The following is a 21018-nucleotide window of genomic DNA, read 5'->3' as shown; positions in this document are numbered from 1 at the left end:
TCCATGTCCTTAACCCCACTGCAGCACTCCCACCAGCTTTCCTTCTGCTGACAGCAAAAGAAAGGAAGGAGAGGGAAGAGCACCTGGACCCTCACGGCAGCAGAAGGTCTTGCATTCAACATATGACTTGAACTGTATGCTTTGATATAATAGGTAGGGAATCACAGAATCACAAAATCACAGGATGGCCTGTGTGGGAAGGGACCTCAAGGATCATAAAGCTCCAACCCCCCTGCCACCTGCAGGGCCACCAACCTCCCCATTTAATACTAGACCAGGCTGCCCAGGACCCCATCTAATCTGGCCTTGAACACCTCCAGGGACGGGGCATCCACAACCTGTCTGGGCAGCCTGTTCCAGCACCTCACCACTCTCACAGTAAAGAACTTCCCCCTGACATCCAACCTAAATCTTCCCTCCTTCAATTTAAAACCACTGCCCCTTGTCCTGCCATTATCTACCCTTGTAAAGAGTTGAGAAACTTGTGGGAAAAGGGAAGTGCTATGCTGATATCATCAGTGCTTTCCACTGACAAGCAGCAGTTAAGATCTGCTGTCACAAAGCACTAAGTGGATCTGCCTTCACCCCCACTGTGGGCTGGATGCTCAGCCCATGAGACTGATACTGATGGCTGTAGATTATATAACTTTATCCAAATAGTTATGTTCATCTCTAAAAAAAGATAAGCAAACCAAGACAGCAAATGCAGGCACTGGGCTCAGAGTGCCTAACTATTGTCTTGTCATTGTTGTCACTAGCTCACATTTCATTACTAAAGTGTTGTGTTGTGAGTTCCTCCCCCTCCCCCCCTTTTCTTTTTTGCTTGTTTTGACTCTAAATGCAGGTGCTTTCAACCTCCTGACAACCTGGAATGCAGTTAATGCTCTAGATGACACATTAAGGACGCGTGCTGTGAGTCTCTGCAGTGCTCTCAGCCTTTAGCAGAGCCCACGCAGGCCGATGTCACTTAGCAAACAGCAGCAGCAGTGAGATGAGAAGCCCGATAACAAACCGTTTGTGAGGGTCAGGATGAGGCAATACCACTTTGCAGTCCTGCTGAAATTCTGGTTTAGCTGCTGAGGTATAAGAGTTAGACAGGAGACAGAAAAGCAGGAGCAAGCTTCAAATCAGCATTATTTTTAGTGGCTAGAAATAACACTGAAAATGCACAGATTCTGTTGATTCATTTGGCACCTGTGCAGATGTAGATGTGCCCCATCCATCCCTTAAAGAAGTAGTTTTCCTGGATGTGGAAAAGTGCCATCAAGCATCAGGCTTGTGTGAAAGCTCTCTTCTCAGACCCTGTGCAGTCTGGTTCCACCCTCTAAAAGCTGAGGCACATAAAATACTCCATGGTGCTTCCTACCCTGTTCAATATGCACGTGTAAGCTACGTTACCAGGTTGTATTGTCACAGCTATGATAGTTTATTTTTGCTTTTCCCACACTGCAGATCCAGTTATTCCACACTTCTGAGCCTCCTGATAGGCACAGCATGGTGACAGTGCTGATGTGCTTTCTTCTTGTGTTGCTTAGCTTCATCCCTGGCATTTCTTTGTCTCAGATTAACAAACAGGTATTTCTTTTGTTTTCCAAGGATGGGTTTTCTCAGCCCTATAGGCTCACAGGTAACTGTTGGGAAGTGAATTGCTTTGCACTCTGCACAGCATCCTGGCTACCTGTACTGCTAGGTAAAATTGCACACATCCCCTATGAACAGCCTGGCAATTCAGAATCATAGGCAATGATCTCAGCATCTCCAGATAGGCTTTCAAATGGGAAAATCTTTAAAATGAAAACAAAGATGTCTTCTGTTGTTTTGTTTGTTTATTTGTTTGTTTGTTTTAATTGATAGAGTCCACCTTCAAATTTTCTCTTTTTATGAGATCTCATATTCTCATTTATAAGTTAATGACTGGGAGATGGGTTGCTCAGGGCCCCACGAGGCTAGCTCCCACTGTTCTGTTATGGCAAAAATTATTTTGTGAGAGGATGTGTCCTACTTTAAAAATGTAGCCTAGGAGAGATAGGGAGAGTTCTTGGCAGAGACTTTTGCATAAAGCAGTGTGATAAAGTAGCTAGGGAATATATTGCATGCTAATAAAGTTTGTCCTTGAGTGTGAAAAGTGAGTGCTTTGTGAATAGCAGCAGTTTTTTTTTAGCTTTTGATACTCCAAGGTGACCCATAATGAGGCATACATAGACCAGCATGTCTTTTCAGTCCTTTCCAAAGAGCTGCCAAAACTAAAGAGATTTTGTTGTGACCAGTAAGGTTGGCTGCAAGGTTTGTTTGTTTTTCACTCTCCTGCTGGTTCCTACTATTCTCTTACTCCCACATCCTATCTGATTTGTTTTCAAATGCATTCTTCAGCCCTCTCCTTCCCTACCTAGTGTATCATGTTCTGCTTTCTGGCTTCCTTCTCTTTTCTCATAGCTTTTCATTCCAGTTCCTGTTCCCTCTGGTCCCTGAGGGATGAGGAGTGAAACATTAATAGCTGTCTGGCTTTATGAGCTTAGAGTTCAGGTGAGTTCAGGAGATATCCCTGGTGCACATATTATGTCCCAGAGCTCTCTGCAGCACTTCATTCCTGGGGCAGCAGAGCGAATATGTACCCGTGCTTCACCCACTACCACTTACAGGGCAGGAGTTCACTCCTGATAAAGTTGGTCTTTGCTGAAACTTGGGGGTTTCAGTTGCTACCACTGAAACTGTGGTGGTGAATTGCTCTGCTGTTATCACTTCACTGTGTGTTACAGTTACAAAGAAATTTGTTTCATGAATGGGTGAGCAAAGCAAGTGGATTTGAATCATTACATTACACTTCCTTATACCAAAGTTGGTGCTTTGACAGTGGTTTGAAAAATGTGTCATTTCACAGTAAATTCACCATACATATCTGTCTTCTTTTTAAAATCATACTGCTGCTTTTGCATTAATGCACTAGTAAGGAATATATCCCTCTGTTACTTGTCACTCTTTATTTTTTATGTCAGTGTATCTGCAATATGAATAGATATAAAATAGGAAGTGTGCTTCATTTCCCTATTGAAATGTTGCATGGGTACTGGCTAATGCAATTTTCCATGCTGGAAAATGTAGGTCTGTATTATCTTTCTGAGGATAGATCTGATCTGTGCTTTTGTATTTCTTGAAAATACAAAGGTTAGTTGTAGCTAAAGGTTTGATGACTCTTGTAGTCAACAACATCTGCTACTGTAAATGGCAGTGTGACAAGGAGAACAAACCTTTTAACATCTGTTATCACTGTGCCGGCAAATTTCTCTTACTGCTAATTTCTTATGCCTTTGATGCCCAGATGGTTATCAGTCATGTGCTAGCATAATCTTCTGTCCAGCTGCTATATTTATCATTAGCATTTATAAGCATTTGTGTATGGTTACATATAGCAATTGGTTTTCCTTTTTTTATCTTATTTTCACACTTTTATATATGTGAGACATTTATGAGGAAGCCATCATGCAAAAAAAAGTGAGTAAAATGGATTGGTGAGTAGATAATACCTATCCTGATAGGATAGATCCTTACCAACATCATCCTAAATGAGAAATAAATGCAAAGGAATTAAAAACTGATGTCTCTCCTATCTAGACATGTATAAAATTTCAGTGTCTGAATTCAGGATGATTTGATACAGTTTTCAGTTAATTTTCTAATTTAAGATATTTTGGCTGGGGAATGTAAATGTGGTAGGTTGTTACATGCTGAAAGGTGACAGAGGTTATTGATGGGTATAAAAAGAATCTTGGTGAAAGTGAATTAAAAATAGAGAATTACACCAAATTGAGAAATGCACCAAATACACGTATATTGTAGTTTAATCCATTTGCTCTAACTTGTTTCAGATTGAAGAAACTTCTTGAGCAGGAGAAGATCTATCAAGCCCGAAAGGAGAAAGAACACACAAAGAGACTCAATAAACTAAGAGAAGAACTAGTCAAGCTCAAATCATTTGCACTCATGCTGGTGGATGAGAGACAAATGCATATTGAACAACTTGATCAACAAAGCCAGAAAATACAAGATTTAAATCAAAAACTAAAGGAAGAAGAAGAAAAGCTTAAAATTGTTACTGCAAAAGCAAAAGAAGATGGACAAAAGCTGATGCGGTTAGAAACGGAACTTGAACACAAAACATCGTCATTTTCTCAGGAACATGAGGAGATGACTGCTAAACTGGCTAATCAGGAGTCACATAACAGACAGCTAAGGCTCAAGTTGGTTGGGTTGACTCGCAGAATAGAGGAGCTAGAGGAAACAAACAGGAGTCTTCAAAAAGCTGAGGAGGAACTTCAGGAACTGAGAGATAAAATAGCAAAAGGGGAATGTGGGAACTCTAGTTTAATGGCAGAAGTTGAAAATCTCCGCAAGCGTGTACTTGAAATGGAGGGAAAAGATGAAGAGATCACAAAAACTGAATCCCAGTGTAAAGAGCTGAAAAATAAACTGCAAGAGGAAGAGCACCATAACAAAGAGTTGAAACTTGAAGTGGAAAAGTTGCAGAAGAGAATGTCAGAACTAGAGAAACTGGAAGAGGCTTTCAGTAAAAGTAAGTCTGAATGCACTCAGCTGCACTTAAACTTGGAGAAAGAGAAGAATTTAACTAAGGATTTGATAAATGAATTGGAACTGGTGAAGACTCGAGTGAAAGACCTTGAGGCATCAGAAAGCAAGTTGGAAAAAGCTGAAATAAGCTTAAAAGATGACCTAACAAAGCTGAAGTCATTTACCGTAATGTTGGTTGATGAACGGAAAAATATGATGGAAAAAATAAAACAGGAAGAAAAAAGAGTTGAGGGTCTAAACAAGAATTTTAAAGTTGAACAGGGGAAAGTTATGGATGTAACGGAGAAACTGATAGAAGAAAGTAAGAAATTTTTGAAACTGAAATCAGAAATGGAGGAAAAGGTGTCTGTTTTGACGAAAGAAAGGGATGAGTTAGTTGTTAAACTGAAAAGTGAAGAAGAAAAGTCCTCAGAACTGAGCTGTCGATTTGATCTGTTAAAGAAAAGAATTGATGGTATGGAGGAAGTGGAGAGAGAAATTACAAGAGGTCGAGCCAGAAAAGGACCAGAGCATGGCTGTCAGGAGGACAACAAGATTAAGGAACTCACTATTGAAATTGAAAGACTGAAAAAACGGCTCAAACAATTGGAAGTGGTTGAAGGAGATTTGATGAAGACAGAAGATGAATACGATCAGCTAGAGCAGAAATTTAGGACTGAGCAAGATAAAGCTAACTTACTTTCTCAACAGCTGGAAGAGATGAAGCTCCAGATTGCCAAAAACAAAGCAATAGAAAAAGGTGAAGCAGTGAGCCAGGAGGCAGAGTTGAGGCACAGGTTTCGTCTGGAAGAGGCTAAAAGCAGAGATTTGAAAGCAGAAGTTCAAGCTCTTAAGGAAAAAATCCATGAACTGATGAACAAAGAAGACCAGCTTTCTCAGCTCCAAGTGGATTATTCAGTTTTGCAGCAAAGGTTTATAGAAGAAGAAAATAAAAACAAGAGCATGGGGCAGGAAGTTCTGAATCTAACGAGAGAGTTAGAACTTTCTAAGCGTTACAGCCGCGCTCTGAGGCCCAGCATAAATGGACGAAGAATGGTTGATGTTCCTGTGACATCCACAGGTGTGCAAACAGATGCTGTGAGCAGTGAAGCAGCAGAAGAAGAAACTCCAGCTGTGTTTATACAGAAATCCTTCCAGGAGGAGAACCACATAATGAGCAATCTGCGACAGGTAGGTCTGAAAAAACCTATGGAGCGTTCTTCAGTGCTTGAAAGATACCCTCCAGCAGCAAATGAACTTGCGATGAGGAAATCTTGGATACCATGGATGAGAAAGAGGGAACATGGGGCTCAGGCAGCTCCAGACAAAGGAGCCCGAGCCCACAGTGGCACAGCACATCCTGGGGAGGTTGTCCTTTCACCAAAGCAGGGTCAGCCTCTTCATATTCGGGTGACACCAGACCATGAGAACAGCACAGCTACTTTGGAAATAACCAGCCCAACCTCAGAGGAATTCTTTTCAAGTACCACTGTCATTCCTACTTTGGGAAATCAGAAGCCACGGATAACCATCATTCCCTCTCCAAATATTATGCCTTCAAAAGGAAAAGGCAGTGAAAGTTCATTGGGCCCTGACCGTTCCATGTCTCCAGTCACTATAACGACATTCTCCAGAGAAAAGTCTCCAGAGGGAGGTAGAGTACCTTTCGTTGACAGACCCACATCACCAATTCAGATTATGACAGTGTCAACATCCGCAGCACCAGCAGAAATCTCTGTTTCTCCGCAGTCACAAGACATGACCATGGGAAGGGCTGTTTTCAAAGTAACACCAGAAAAGCAAACTGTCCCATCTCCAATCCGTAAATACAACACCAACGCCAATATTATTACAACAGAAGACAACAAAATCCACATCCATTTGGGTTCCCAGTTTAAGCGCTCTCCTGGTGCTGCACCAGATGGTGCAAGTCCTGTGATAACAGTCCGACCAGTGAACATAGCAGCTGAAAAAGAAGTTGTCACTGGTACTGTCCTACGGTCACCCAGGAACAACCTGTCCTCACGGCCTGCAGCAAGCAAGGTGACAAGTACTATCACTATAACACCTGTAACTACGTCCTCCACACGAGGAACGCAGTCCGTGGTAAGCAGCACAGTCCCATTTTGTAACCTTCATGGTCAGGAGAAGGGAGAGCATAGTTTGGGATTAAGACACCAAAGGGGAAAGCATGAGTGGGAAGAGGAGAAACTCTAGGCTGCCATACATGTGTTTCAGATATAAGCTTAGCTATAAGATCTGAATTTGCCTATGATGGAAATGAGTAATTTTATGCCAGCATTGGACAATGATACAGAATCACAGAATGGCTTGGTTTGGAAGGGACTTTAAAGACCACTTGGTTCCAACCCCATGCTGAGGGCAGAGTTGCCCCCACCAGATCAGGCTGCTCAGGGCCCCATCCAACCTGGCTTTTAATGCTTCTCTGGGCAACCAGTTCCAGCACCTTGCTACCCTCTGAGTAAAGAATTTCTCCCTATTATCTAACCTAAATCTTACCTCTTTTAGTTCTAAACTGTTCCACGTTGTCCTATCACTATCTGCTCATGTAAAAATTTGGGCTTCTTCCTGTTTATAAGCGCCCCTAAATGTACTTTTGGCATTATCTCCCAAAAGAGTAACTTTGAAAGGAAGTCCATGCAAAGCTACTGAATATAATGGAAGTCCTGTAAAATTCCAAGTGAGAAAGAGACAAAGAATGATAAAGATGACAGCAATTTCTGCTAAGTACAAATTCTGACTTCTGATAATACTCTTAGTGATTTTTGGCCCAGCTGGAAAGTCCTTAGCATCTGATAGTGCAGGCTGATATTTCTTTGGTAGAATATCATTACATTTATAACTTAATTAACATCTGCTGTAATACTGGACTCTGTAGAAATGAACAGCCAGACCTGGTACCATTGTTTTGTGCTCCAAGTCTCTTTCAGCCAGTGAATACCAAAGTTCTTTCTGTCCCACCAACGTTACCAACTTTTCTAAGTGCTTTCACTACCACATTTTTTGCTGCTTTCTGTCTATGTTGGTTCCCTTTTTTGACAGTCCTGTCCCTCCCTTAAGATTTACCAGGACTTTGACATCATTTTGCAATGTTTTAGTTGGGAAAGAAGAATTTGACCAACATACAAAAGCAGCAGTACTGTATTAATCCAAAAGCTTATTTAGCTGCCTGTAGCAGTTAGGGTAAGATTATTTTAAGTGGATAAACAGAGAGTAATGTTTTCCTCAGTGTCTGTTCCCGGTTTTTGGCAGTAGGTGAGTATTTCTTTCTGAACCAGAGCCTGTAGCCACCTTTGTGTTTAACAGACTGTGGTGGAGTTTTCTTCTATCTATTCTGTGTTTTGAACTTGCTTATTCTGTTGTTTCCACAAGATCATAGGGCAGTGAATTTCTCTGTGGGCTGTAGAAAAATGCTGTTTTTTTGTTTGTTACCTTTTATTGCAATACCTTAATTGGTTACAGTCTCTTTCTTTTATCTTGACAAATACTGAACAGTCATGCCCTGTTCATTTGCCCATGTCATTGAGAAGTAGACTCAGGTAACATATGCTTTAGTCATCTCTGTCCAAGCTGAAATGTCAAAATGTATTTAAAGTACCTTCAAAGATACAGAAGCACTTCTACGCTTCTAGAGAGATGCTGCCATTCCCATTTAAGGCCAATGACTCATAGAAACCTGCATTTGCCATGCTGATCTATTTGGGATTGCATGTGCAATCTCTGCTCAACACTGGAGATGTTTTACAGGGACTTCTGTATACTAGAACCAACTGCTCATTTTTTAAAGTCTCAAGTTAATTCATTTATAAACTCCTTTGTCTGTCAGAAGTTTGGAAAACCTTTTTTTGAGAATTCCCCATTCTTTTTTACTAGATGGTTGACTCTTCTGTGGTGATGCACTGGACTGTGGCAGACAAAATATTTTTTGTTTTCATCTGGCTAAAATGTAGTTTCCTTCATCACTTCATCCCTGATTTGGAATGTAAGGAAATAGCTCAACCATATGATTTATTTTATCTTATGCTTTCCTTTGTATTTTAAGGCCCATGTCAGATTAGCAGGGAACTTCTAACAAACTCAACTGTACTTCTTCCTCCTTAACCTCTGAAAAAAACAGAAGTTGTATATTCACCATCTGTTTTGCAAATGGCTGATTTATAAACACCTGCAACACCCCTGGTCAGGAAAAACAAGGTGTAATCACTTACTGACCTTCGAAGAAACCAACATTGGTAATGTTTTGAGGGTATGAACTCATAAAATCAAAGAAGACAAACTGAAACAAAGCTGCATTCTCAGCTCATTGCTTTTGCTTTTTTTCCCTACCTCTTCTCTTACAAGGTAGCTTTTACAATATCCTAATTCAGTACAAAGGGGAGTTCTGAAATTTCTAGCTCTCATCTGTCCCTACAAGTTTGGAGTTACTATTTTTATATTTGAAAACATTTAACTCATTTTCCAATTTTAATTTATAGAGTTATCTTTAGTACTGCAGGTGAAAGTAATTCTAGAGTGCACATGTGGTGCTGTTCAAGGTTCAGCCTGTGGTGTCTGTGCCCAAAAATCCAAAACCAGAGACAGCGGCTTCATGGTGGAGCAGATGGGGAGTTGAGGGATACTACTGTTGATTAACAGCAAACTATACAGTAGAGTAGCTGCAGTTTTCTGTCTCTCTTAGTTAGGCCTTCTGTCTGTGACAGTTTTGACAGAGAAAAGGGGACCACAGTCCAAAGAAATACCAGGCACCTGAAAGAGGGTTGGAAAGATTTTGAGCAGTCAACCAAAAAGATCAATCAAAAGAGGTACCTCTCTCTGACTGTCTCCCCTGGCATCTGAACTCACTGGCTTCTCTGAGTAGGGCCTCAATATTTTGAGGTACTTCATAGAATAACAGTCTCATTTGAGCTGCAAAGGACCCTTAAATTTCATCTAGTCCAACTCCCCTGCAATAAACAGGGATATCTACAGATAAATCGGGTTGCTCAGAGCCTGGTCTTGCCTTAAATGTCTTCAAGGATGGGGCACCCACCACATCTTGGGGCAACTTGTTCTAATGCCTCATCACCTTTACTGTAAAAAACCTTTTCTTCATATGCTCCTCTCTTTTAGAGGCTCTCTTTTGAAGCCATTTCCCTTTTTCCTATCACAACAGACTCCACTGAAGAGTCTGTCCCCTTTTACAGCCTCTGTTTAGATTCCCTGGACCTCCAAGGCAGGAGTTCTGTTGCATCCTTCAGTCCCACGCTGATGTGATGGAGGCTACCCCAGTTAGACTGAATTCAGTGTTTAACATATAACCATAGCCACTTGGATTTCAAAACCCAAACCCACCCCTAAGATTCCAGTTGATGGTAACTGCCTTTCATGATTTAGTCACCTAAACATACTTCCTTTGTGTTATTTTAAGCACTCTCAAGTACCCTACCTAGCTTCCAGCTGCTTTATCAGAGATTGCAGGTCTCATTAGATCCCCTTATATCGCCTGGCCCTGTGCAGATAGCTCGAATAGCCCACAGCATCTCAAGTTGCAGTAGATGCTTTTATGTCAGCCAGGGAATTGGACTGCTTCTGTCTAGGGCAAGCTGGTCTCTGATCTGATCAAGAACAAATGCTGAAAACACACCTTTGTTATCAAAATATTCCAAAAGCGATCACATACATTAATACTCTCTCTCCTTCTGTGTATCCATCAAGTACAGTAAAGCCGACCGTAGTGTTCCAGTAGCTCATATAGCCAGCTCTGAGCCAGGTAACTTCACCCTGCCTTCCTGTGAAGCGATCCCTGCTGGCTGCATCAGAATTGAGAGCATTCCTGCATCAACCAGAAGAAAAGATACAGCCTAAGAACACACGGGGCTGGAGGGGATTGCTTGCAGGTTGGCTCTTGGGAGGAATCACCAAGAGGCAGACGTTTGTATGTGTTTTCTGCCTCAGACGTTGCTGTAGAGAAACGTGTCCCTTGCCTGCTTCCACTGCTACTCTGCCAAAGGAGACAACTTGCAGAAGAGCTACATTTGTGCTGTTTTCCTTGGCTTAACAAACACAAAATGCTCTTGCAGCTGTCTGCAAAGTGGGCATTAGCTTCCATAGAATCAACATGTTTGTATGCCATAATGAAGGAAACTAAAAAAAAATTACAGCCAGTTGGAGTTCTTTTCACAGTGATTTCCAGCGATTTAGGCTTGAAATGAGTAACTTGAAAGCACCCAAATCCTTCGTTAATAATTTACATGCGAATAAAGCTGAAGAAATGCCTGGGATTCCAGCTACTTCATTTGATTGCCTCATGTTTACAGACTGTGGAGTTCTTTCAGGGAGCACAAGATGTTTGTCATTTGGGTTCCCTGGGATGTTGACATATTTTCCAAGGCTGATGGAATGCATTTGCATGTTTTGCCCTACAGAATTGTATGGGCCTAACTTGTTTTGACATCTACATGTGAGTTCCATATTAGCCTTCAGACTACTATTGTAAATGTTGCTTTTAGTTATTGAAAATGGCTTCCTGCCTGCCAGGCAGACAGCATTCAAGTTTTCCAATTGTGTTTTTTTTTTTTTTTTGTGTGTGTGTGTGTGTACACATAGGGGTTTGAACTGTTCTTAGAAGATTAAGGAATAGTTTTCCTTTGAATACTGAGGGTGCAGACAGACGGCTCTGATGCTACCGGCTGGAAATACTGTGAGAGAAAAATGCTTTTTCGTGGAGCGTTTTTAAAAAACACTCTAAAGTAAATGAATATGTATTAGAATCGATCTGGTCCTCTAATCCAATTTTCTTCAGAAATTTATTTTGTTTATATGCTGTAAGTTGAAAGGTTTAGTCATTTATAAGGTAGTTCTAGCTAGGATTTCTGAATCTTATGAAAGGTGTTCTCATTTGTGAGAAATGAGAAAGGTCTTTATTGATTATCTGAAAATTAAAAAGACAAACTTGACTTGCAACAGAGATGCACAAGTTTTCACTGTTAACATTTGTCTCTATATTGCATGCTGCAGAAGGTAAAATACATTTTTCTCTCGGAACTGTCATAATTACAAGTATGTCTTTTAGATCATGGTCTGTAAGGGGTAGCTTCCAGTTCTGGCCAACATTATCTGGACAGAAAAGATGTGTTATCTTCTTTGAATCTTTTTGTCCCATCCTAGTGCTCCTTGTATCTTTACAGAGTGAAATTCAGTCGCCTAAACATGGATATGGGTTGCCATTCCCAGAGCTGTAGGAGGCCTCATGGCCTGTGACTGGAACTCTAGCTGGGCACAGATCTGTGGCTGGTGTGGTGTTAGATCTGCCAGCTCCAGGCAGGGGACTGGGTCCTCAGCTGGCTTCTCTCCAGAATAAAGAAACATTAAAATTATTTTGAGCTCTGGTTTATTCTTCTGAAGTCCACAAACTTGAGTATAAGAGTGCTAGGGAGGTTGTTGCCAAGACTGACTGGTAGAATGGCTGTGTCTGCCCTGCCTTGAGGTAGCCCTGGCAAGCTTTGCCTTTGCCAGAGGTTGGCAAGCTGTGGCTGTGACTCCCGAAGGAGAATTCTTTCCCACATCCTTTCTCCTACAGCAACAGGAAAGGGAAATCCAAATCTTGGCTCTGTTTTGACCCTATTTGCTTCCTCCTACCCCTGTACTTCCCAGTGCAGAAACAACCAGCCCCAGCCACGGCCCACTGAACTAGGGGAAGCAAAGTTCAATTTTATTTATGTGACTGAGAGAGTTTGTCCCAGCTCTGAAAATATGGCAATTAGCAAATTAGCCTCATGTGGCTATTCTATTTTGAGGGCCTGTGCTCATCAGTGTGCGCGTGTGATGCTAGTCTTGTGCCTGTCTGACAGCTTGGCCTTGGCTCAGAGCCCTGCATTATGGTGTGCTGCAGAATCAGAGATTTGCAGGGATTCTCATCCTTATGACATCTTGATCTAAAATGCTGGTCCCCCGCTCTGGAAGACTAGTTTAACTCTGATTTTCTACCTTTGGCCCTGCTCTAGTAGTATTTGCTGCAGATACATTTCAAATGTGAATGTTCGTTTGCCGATAGGCATGATTTAGGACATTGTTTCTTGAGTATTAAATGAAGAAACTGTAAAAAGTGTAATATATGAGAATATGTGAGAAGAGGAAGTCCTCAGTTCATGTCATTTCTCTCTCTGTGTGACTCTTTTGCAGACAGCACAGGATGGGTCATCCCTGAGACCTACACCCACCCGTATTCCTGTGTCAAAAGGTATGAAAGCAGGAAAGCCAGTAGTGGCAGCCTCAGGAGCAGGAAATGTGACAAAATTCGAGCCTCGTGCCGAGACTCAGTCTATGAAAATAGAACTGAAGAAATCTTCAGCCAGTGGCTCTGGCTCCCTGGGAGGGGGTCAGGGCTGATGGCAGGTTCAGGGGGTATGTTCTGCAGCTGTTACTGCTACCATGAACTACAGCCCCCTGTCTGTGGAGTTGTTCATGATTGTCCATACTAACGAAGCCCTTCACCTGTCACTCACAACCAACTAATGAGTGTGTGTGATGACTACTTGAGTAACAACATCCTTTTGTTTTCTTATTGAAGGAGGAAAAGAACCATCGAAAAGGCAGTGTACATCAGGAATACATTCAGCCTGGGAAGTGAGAATGGGCAACTTCACCAAGTTATTAATCCAGCCTAGGAATTCTTAATGCTTGACTTGGTAACTTTTTAATAGACTGAAGGAAGATCACTTTTAAATAACTATCTTCCATCATAACAGATCACTTTCTGTCCTGGCTTCTGTGCGGAGCACCTGCTTATAACCACATTTTTTAGATGCTGTGGTACCTAGGGACCTGAGCTTTTATTTCAATAAAAGCTAGTGTCTCACATACAGCAGAGGCAGAAAGAAGGGACCACAGGTTGTGACCAGCCTTGTATCTAGGAATTTCTCCTGTAGATCAGCTTTTCTCACCTGTGAGCTTCTTTTTCAAGGCAGTGACAAAATTCAGGGGAATGGGGAGGTTGCACAATTTAGGCAGCAGCAGCACTAAACAGCTATGTATTTCTTCCAGAACTTTAATACACTTGTAGTTAGTGCTTACAGCTGAGTCTCTCTTCTGTGGCTTAGATTGCCAGCCCTGGGGTTAGATGAAGGAATTAGGCCTAAAGGTGTTTAGTCTTTAAAAAAAACCTTAGAGAAACATTGATCTGACTACAGTCAATACAGTCCATTTGTGCATGCTCCAAAAACCATGAAAATCTATGAAGCTATTTAGTTGACATCACTGGGCTTGCAGTTTTTCTTATTAGATGGACTTGTGCTCTGTAGATAAACTTGAGCTGTCAAGCATCCTTATGTGTTAGAGGGAGTGTCAACACAGATTGCTGATGGTAGCAGTTGCTACCTAAAGAGATAGTTCAAGTATGGTCAGGGAAAGAAAAAAGGTCTCTATGATCTCCTTTATGGTCAGTTCTCATTTGTTTGAAGTATTTTGTGTTAAGTACAGACTGCCTCAGAGTACCATGGAGATTCATCTTTCTTCTTCTCTCTTTTTGGTTTCTTCATTTGTATGTTTGCATTTTTAAGCATGTTTTAAGGAATTGTTCCAGCATGGAAATGGTGTGGATACTGATGATTGTTACAGTGATTTATTTAATAACACTAAAGTTATTAAAGGGCATTTCCTTTAAGTGATCAATTTGCACAGAAGAAAGTTGCAAAAAAAGAAACTGAGCAGACTGATAAATTTTGGTTTTAAAGCTTGTTTACCTCAACCACCACAGAAAGCTGTAAAGGACTGGTTAGGAATAGCTTTCAGAAGGAAAAGCAGGAAGACTACCAATAAATAATAAATACAATTCACGGAAAGGAAAATGCACCAGTGTGTGAAATATTAAATAGCTTTCTGTCTGAGAGAAGAAATTTGATGGAAGAATCTGCCACAAAAGGTCGACAAAATTATATTCAATCCAAACAGTGCTTAATCTTCAGTCTGCACTTTGCAGTGCTCTCCAATTTAAGATCCAGATATGGCCATTATCCCAGAATACAGCTGACATTTTATTATTAACATGAAGGACATTTTGTCTGTGATACGAAAGCTGCTGTCACATAGAAAAAGAAACAGACTTCCTTTTCTCTATCTGTGCAGCACCTTCAGTACCTGCTAATTTTAAGGCTCTGTTTCCTATGGCACCTGGAAATCAGATTCAAATTTTTCATAGCACTCAATTCTCACTATTTCAGATAAAACTTGGAAACTGGAATTATCAAGCGATGTGAGTTACCATTCCAGAAGTGCATCAGACCCTCTCAACTAATTGTTATAGGTTAAAAGCCTCAGTTTGACAGTAAATGGTTACTGAGATCTTACTGTTCTATTTGTAACAGAGACTTCTAAGCAGATGTTTGAAGAAAACTTATTAAGAGCTTTTAGCTGGATAGACCCTCTAAACACTGGCACTCAAACAAATCTTTAGTTCAAAACAATCATTTAAATAATACTGCAAACATGAGCCCCAAGCTAATGTGGTTACAGTGATGAACTACAGCTGGCTTAAGCCTTCCTTTTCATATCCTTTTTTCAAAGAAACGAGCTATTCCTTAGTTAACTTAACATTGCCTTACCCAGGGCAATGTTCTAAGTGTGCCTGTGGTTGAAAAAATGGTTTGTTTTGCCTAAGATCTGAGAAACTAATTCACCTGAAGAAATAAGCCAGACTTACAGTACCTGAAATCCAAGACACACACAAATTAGCACAGCTGAACCAGTACTGCAGACACAAGCTAGGAACTGCTCTATAGAGTCAGAAGGATTATATGAGACAGATTTGAGAAATTCCAGACAGGTCAGACCAAGAATGCTGTTATTTTTCCTGGGAACAAAAAAAAAAAAAAAAAAAAAGAACTTTTGCTCCATAGCCAACCCAGCAGAATTGAATTGGAATCAGGCAACTAGTTTGACTGTTAGCTACAGATATGTATTTTGTTGTATTCAGCATTTCTAACATGTTTTGACTGAGCTGAGGTTCTTGTTTTGTAAAGGCAGAAAGAATGTAAGATAATGATACTTTTATTATTATTTTTTAAAAAAGGAAAGCCTGTAGTTCAGAAGTCTTCAAAGTTGAAACTTAACTGTCTTTATTTTATTTGAATTTCTTCTGAATCTGAAGACTATTTTTAGTGACTATAGTAAGGTTCTCTGTTCAGTAGGTCAGCTCCAAAGGGTGATTTAGACAACCAAGTCTAAATAGAGTCCATAATGCTCCAGTTGAGCTCCCAGCTTTCCTTGTATTGTCTGAGCACCAGAGACATGCTGAAGAACCTGAAGTTCTGCTGCTGCACTTGCCTACCAGTGTTGTGGCCCAACTAGAAGCGCAATCTCCGAACCTAACTGAAATCCAGATTCTAGGTATTCATGTCCTTTCAGGACATAAAATCAACAATAAAGCCACAATTTCATGGTCATTCAAAGTCAGGACATAACCAACCACCAGAGTCAGAAGTTGTAGTCTTGTCCTTGGCAATTCCAACCCGAGATAATACTGACTTCCATCTGGTTGACCCATGAGTTGTCACAAGTGTTTCAACTTGCCTGGAGAACTGATCTGAACTAAAAGGAATCTAGCAACAGACAAGAAGTCTAATTTTAACCTAGCCTAGATGCAAGCTCTTGGGCCAGAAAAAGAAAGGGAGAAGGTGTGGGAAACCAGTAGCTGTTTTAAAGTGGTTGTAGAATCATTAATGTCTCTAGTAGATCATATACCACAGGGATATGTAGTAGTGCTACTTATTTTAACAAGCTTTTGATTGAACCTGTCCTTCAAAGGCATGAGTCAGGACCCTCTTCTCAGCAGTTCCTGAGGTAATTCCAATTAGCTCCACCAAATTCAGCAAGCACTGACAGCTGAGAGACTGACGATGGCATTCTCGTTCCCTTCTGTAAAGGCTGTGCTGTTCTGCATGGAGGAGTTCCGTATTCATTGAGCAGAAACAAAAGAGTGGTTGAGTGATCAGGACATTGAAGTAGGGAGGAAGTTTCCCTAGATTCAGGTCCCTGATCCAAAGGCTGCTTTTAAGCCTGGCCTTCTGTGAAAAGAAGGCTTCTAAGATGAAATGTCCGTGTTTATCCATCCCTCCATCTGTCCTCTGTCAATGAATGACATTGAATACATCCACCAGTTTCGGCCAAACCTGACAAAGCAACAGAGGTCCCCAGAATAAGAAGTTCTTCACGTTTAATGAAAAGGGTGACTGAGAAGAGGAGCAAGACCTTAGCAGAGCCCCACTGTGTGAAAGAATGCAGCATGAGCTCACCTTCAAGCAACATCAAAGAACAAACACAAGAGAGTGATGTCAGAAATGCCACAAGGACAAGCTTTTTTCAGACCTCAGATTTTACTAAGCACCAAAGAATCAAACTGTCAGACATAAATCCATAGGAAATTAATCGGGCCTTTATTTACGGGGCTTCTTTATGCATATTTTACCATGACTGGGTTACAGTGCAGAAAACCAGCTTCCTCTGCCCAGGTGATCACCAGGAATTACTGATGCTCATTCTTTCTCTCCCTTTCCTTTTTCCCTGTATTGATTTTTTCAGTGAAGTGGAACAGTTTCAATAGCAAAATGCACTCAGAATAACAATGATAAATACAGTGCTGTTTGAAAGAGAGGAAGTACAGATTTGAATCCCATCAGACACAAGCAAAATCTCAACCCATAGCGCCCACATTACGAAATACTGCTCTTAACATGGACTATCTGTGCAAATGAAAATTTCCATTTCTTTCATTGACTTTTAAGCACTTCAAATATTTTCAGGATATTGAGAGAAAGGGCCTGATCTGCTACTCTTTTCATGAGATGGCTGCTGCTTTGTGAGTGCCAAAAAGAGGAAGGAGCTTCTGGCAGGGCTTAGCAAGACACCTAATGCACAGAGGAACGGCGGGATTCAGAAGTTACAACACTGTACTCTGCATTCCTGCTCAACATACCGTATCTAATCTGAACATCTCTTGCTGCAATCTCTGTCCTCATCCCTTTAAATCAGAAAATAAGTCAGTAATAGATGTTAACTAACCTACATCCATACTTGCAACATAAAAAAAGGTTAGCATGCACCTAAATTCTGACATCAGCTTTTTCCCTTGTACCCATGCTAGTGCTAAAAAGGTCGAAGTTCAGACTCACTAGGAACAGATGAACATTTTTATTTTGGTTATGCTTCAATAAGAAGTGGAGAAATTATTTGTTCTGGCTGACATAGCCATACCCAGCCCATAAGGCTTAGGTAGAGCGACAGGAGAACAGGAGAGGTGCCAACCCATTCATGACAAGATACAGATCAGCATGCACTGATGTGTGAGATTTTGGTTCTAGACCCACAACAAAGTTTTCTGCTGCATTTTCAAGATTAGATCCTGTCACCTGAATGCTGTTACTGGATGAGTATTGCTAATGTGGTCATGAGCAGAGCAGTGTTTGCTCTTTCAGTCAAAGTATGACTGAAAATGAGGGAGCACAGAACTTCATCTCTAATGTTTAGAGGAGCTTTCTCATATTGTTAAACATACTAAGTAAACAGTAGAAGAAAAACAGAGATTCTTATTTAGTTTGCCCACTTTTTTTTCCCCTTTGAGACGCCCATTAATGTGCTTCCTCAAAAAGCACAAAACACTTTTGTTACTCTTCTTAATATGCCCATAGAATACACATCACCATAGCAATTAGTTGCATTTGAGTACTCTCAGAAGTCACATGAATATGCTGATTCATGCCAGTTAGATGCCAAATCATGTTACTGCTTGAAATGTGCTACGTGTTCTAAAACACGTTCAATATTTACATGAACATTTTGTGATTCTGATCAGAAGCTGAAAGTCATGTCTTTAAAGAAGCAATCTACCATCCTGTGGTGTTTCAGGTGCTTGGCATAATCTGCAGCAGTCAAGACAATTTTCAGACCAATTACATGTTCCTATCAATGGCCAACTTCATTGATTCTGTTTGAAACCTGCAGTTTGCTGACAGAAGATTCTATGAGCTCATCTTTTGAACTTGTTTTCATTTAGGGGAATGTTTTTCTCCCCTTCATCAGTGTGAGTTACCTTCTTTCCCTTAATTCTGACTGAGCATACTCTGACAGACCTCTATCCAACATTTCTCACTGAAGATGTTAACTTTTGATCTCCATTACTACCTATGCTGCCCTTACAAAGCTTTTTGGAAGATGCAGTGAGGATTAACTACTTTCAAATTCAGAGCTGTCAGCTCTGAAATTCAGGTACAAATCGTTCAGGTACAAATCATTCAGGTATGAATGGTTCCTCACTTTAAAAACTCTTTTTCAATGGGATTATAAAAATAGAAATACTGACAGATGATTCAGTTTTGTCACTTGGATGCGCAACTTTCTGTATCATTTGATGTTTTTTGTTTGTATATATTGTAAGAAAAAATTAAACTTACATGCATACATTAAACATACATTAAAATGTCAGTTGATGTGCTTCATTGTGAGAGTTGGTATTTTTGATAGGCCAGTTGCTAATGCTGTGTTTCTCTGAGATATTCCAGCTTACACTGGGGAGACGGAAATCAGATTGATCCTTTTTATTATGTATCTTTGTTCTCTTTTCCTGTCATTAAAATAACTTCAGTTGCATTTAAGTGAATTGATAGCTCCTTGAAATATTCAGACCTAAAAGCCTAGAAAAATGTATGTAATTATATCCTACAGATACCATATTCCTACAGAGGTTACTCCTACAGAAGAACTGTGACAAAATCTACCCTACTGTAGTTTCGGTTTAATAACTGTTTGAATACCTCTTCTAGTAACTACAGTATGTAGTATGTAGTATGTAGTATGTAGTAGTTTGAGCAACCTGGTCTAGAGGGAGGTGTCCCTGCCTATAGCAGAGGGTTGGAACTAAATGGTCTTAAATGTCCTTTCCAACCCATACCTCTCTATGACTCTGTGTAATAATGCATACGTATACATATTATATGTAACAATTTAATGCAAAATAAATTGCTAGGAAAAACAACAACAACAACAACAACAACAAAAAAAAAAAACCCAAAAACAAACAACCCGGTCCATACATATAAATGAGTGTGAGAAAAAAATGAACAAGTAAATTCTAGAACTGGAAAATATTTTTTTAAATATTTTTCTGACTTTAAAAAATCATTATATTTAGTCTGCAGGACAGCTGACTCAGAAACCAACTGTATTTTTGCTGTTCATTCAGTATTGAGCATTCACAAGGAAGATGATATTTTCTACAGTCCATTTAGTTTTTAGAATTTTGTTATTAAACTATGAATAAATTGATTATTAAGAAAAAGTGTTTCCTATAGAATTCACGTGACTCCCATTGACACGAATGGGAGGTTTCATTCGACGTTATAATCTGACATTAAATGCAGCTTTTTGCATAATATTCCTCAAGAGCATGAAGTTAGAGAACAGCTCTGCCTGTAATTTTTTCTTGCCATAGTTTGCAGTTCTTTAATATTCATTGCTCAAATTTCTGAGAATAAGCACACACATATTCCTGAAAATCATTTCTGAATGTAAATTATATAAAAATGAAATGCTTTCATTTAGGAAAATCTATTACTTCATTTGCCACACCTTATTTCCTTGGATGTTGCCTTAGCTGTGCTTTTCTCGGTCAATACACATAAAAAAACCTAACTGGAACCTGCCATCTAGTGGCAACATTCTGGCATAACGAGTACACAAAAAGCAGTGACCTTTCTTTTAATGTAACTTACTTAAGCACCTTTCAGGTATCAGCAGACAAAGTCAACAGAAATGTCTAAGGGGATAATGGCACGGTTAGTACAATTTCTTGGACTGCATACTTTTTGAAAAATCTTCAGGCTATTAAGAGAGGAAAGAATCTTAAAAAACCAACAACATTTCAATTAAAAAATGAGTATTTATGAAAACATGTTACTGTACTTCTAGTTAGCATCGGTGCAGTTATATTATTTGAAGTGTGCAAAATACCTATTTTCAGAGATAATGTCGTTGGCTGATAGCTAAATTCTTCTATTAAAAATTGCCTGTTGGAGCAGTGTACTTAAACAGAAAAGCTGATGGCCAAGCTGTGAGCCAGCATTTCAAAAGAACCTCGAAATTAATCAGAGAGCTCTTGTGTTACACTCAGGACAAAATTAAATTGGGCCTTTCAAAGACAAGGCAAATATTTCCTTTTGCATACTATGGCTGGAATTTATATTCCAGGCAATAGCAAAATTCAGCAGACTTGCTGAATAAAAGCAGCATCAGATTCTAAGGAAAATTCAGATAAAAACAAATGACTACATACCTCTTTCTTAACCCCACTTCAGAATCACCAGCAGGTTTTTGATGATTTTGCTCAGATAGGATTCAAGATACCCAACTTCAAATTGTCCTCCACAGGATTCAGGTGTGGGGCTGAGCCTTAGTGTTCCTGTGGTTCAG

General features: G+C 40.2%; 1 protein-coding gene across 4 annotated transcripts in view; it reads left to right on the top strand.

Annotated features, from left to right (window-relative positions):
* FILIP1 (filamin A interacting protein 1) overlaps window positions 1-21018 on the top strand; it is a 106269-nt gene that overhangs the window by 82634 nt on the left and 2617 nt on the right. For 2 of the 4 annotated variants that reach the window (XM_042880803.1, XM_042880811.1), the window contains exons 5-6: window positions 3864-6669; window positions 12745-12966. In XM_042880803.1, the coding sequence (XP_042736737.1) occupies window positions 3864-6669; window positions 12745-12951 (3013 nt within the window). In that variant the 3' untranslated portion in view covers window positions 12952-12966. The remainder of the gene's footprint in view (window positions 1-3863; window positions 6670-12744; window positions 12967-21018) is intronic. The other 2 variants (XM_042880817.1, XM_042880826.1) reach the window with 2 other exon arrangements.

Source organism: Lagopus leucura, unplaced genomic scaffold (assembly GCF_019238085.1).
Source record: "Lagopus leucura isolate 7727_CA_CO unplaced genomic scaffold, USGS_WTPT01 Super-Scaffold_73, whole genome shotgun sequence".
Lineage (NCBI taxonomy): Eukaryota > Metazoa > Chordata > Aves > Galliformes > Phasianidae > Lagopus > Lagopus leucura.
The sequence above is the reverse complement of the archived record's forward strand: the minus strand, read 5'-3'. Positions and strand labels throughout refer to the sequence as shown.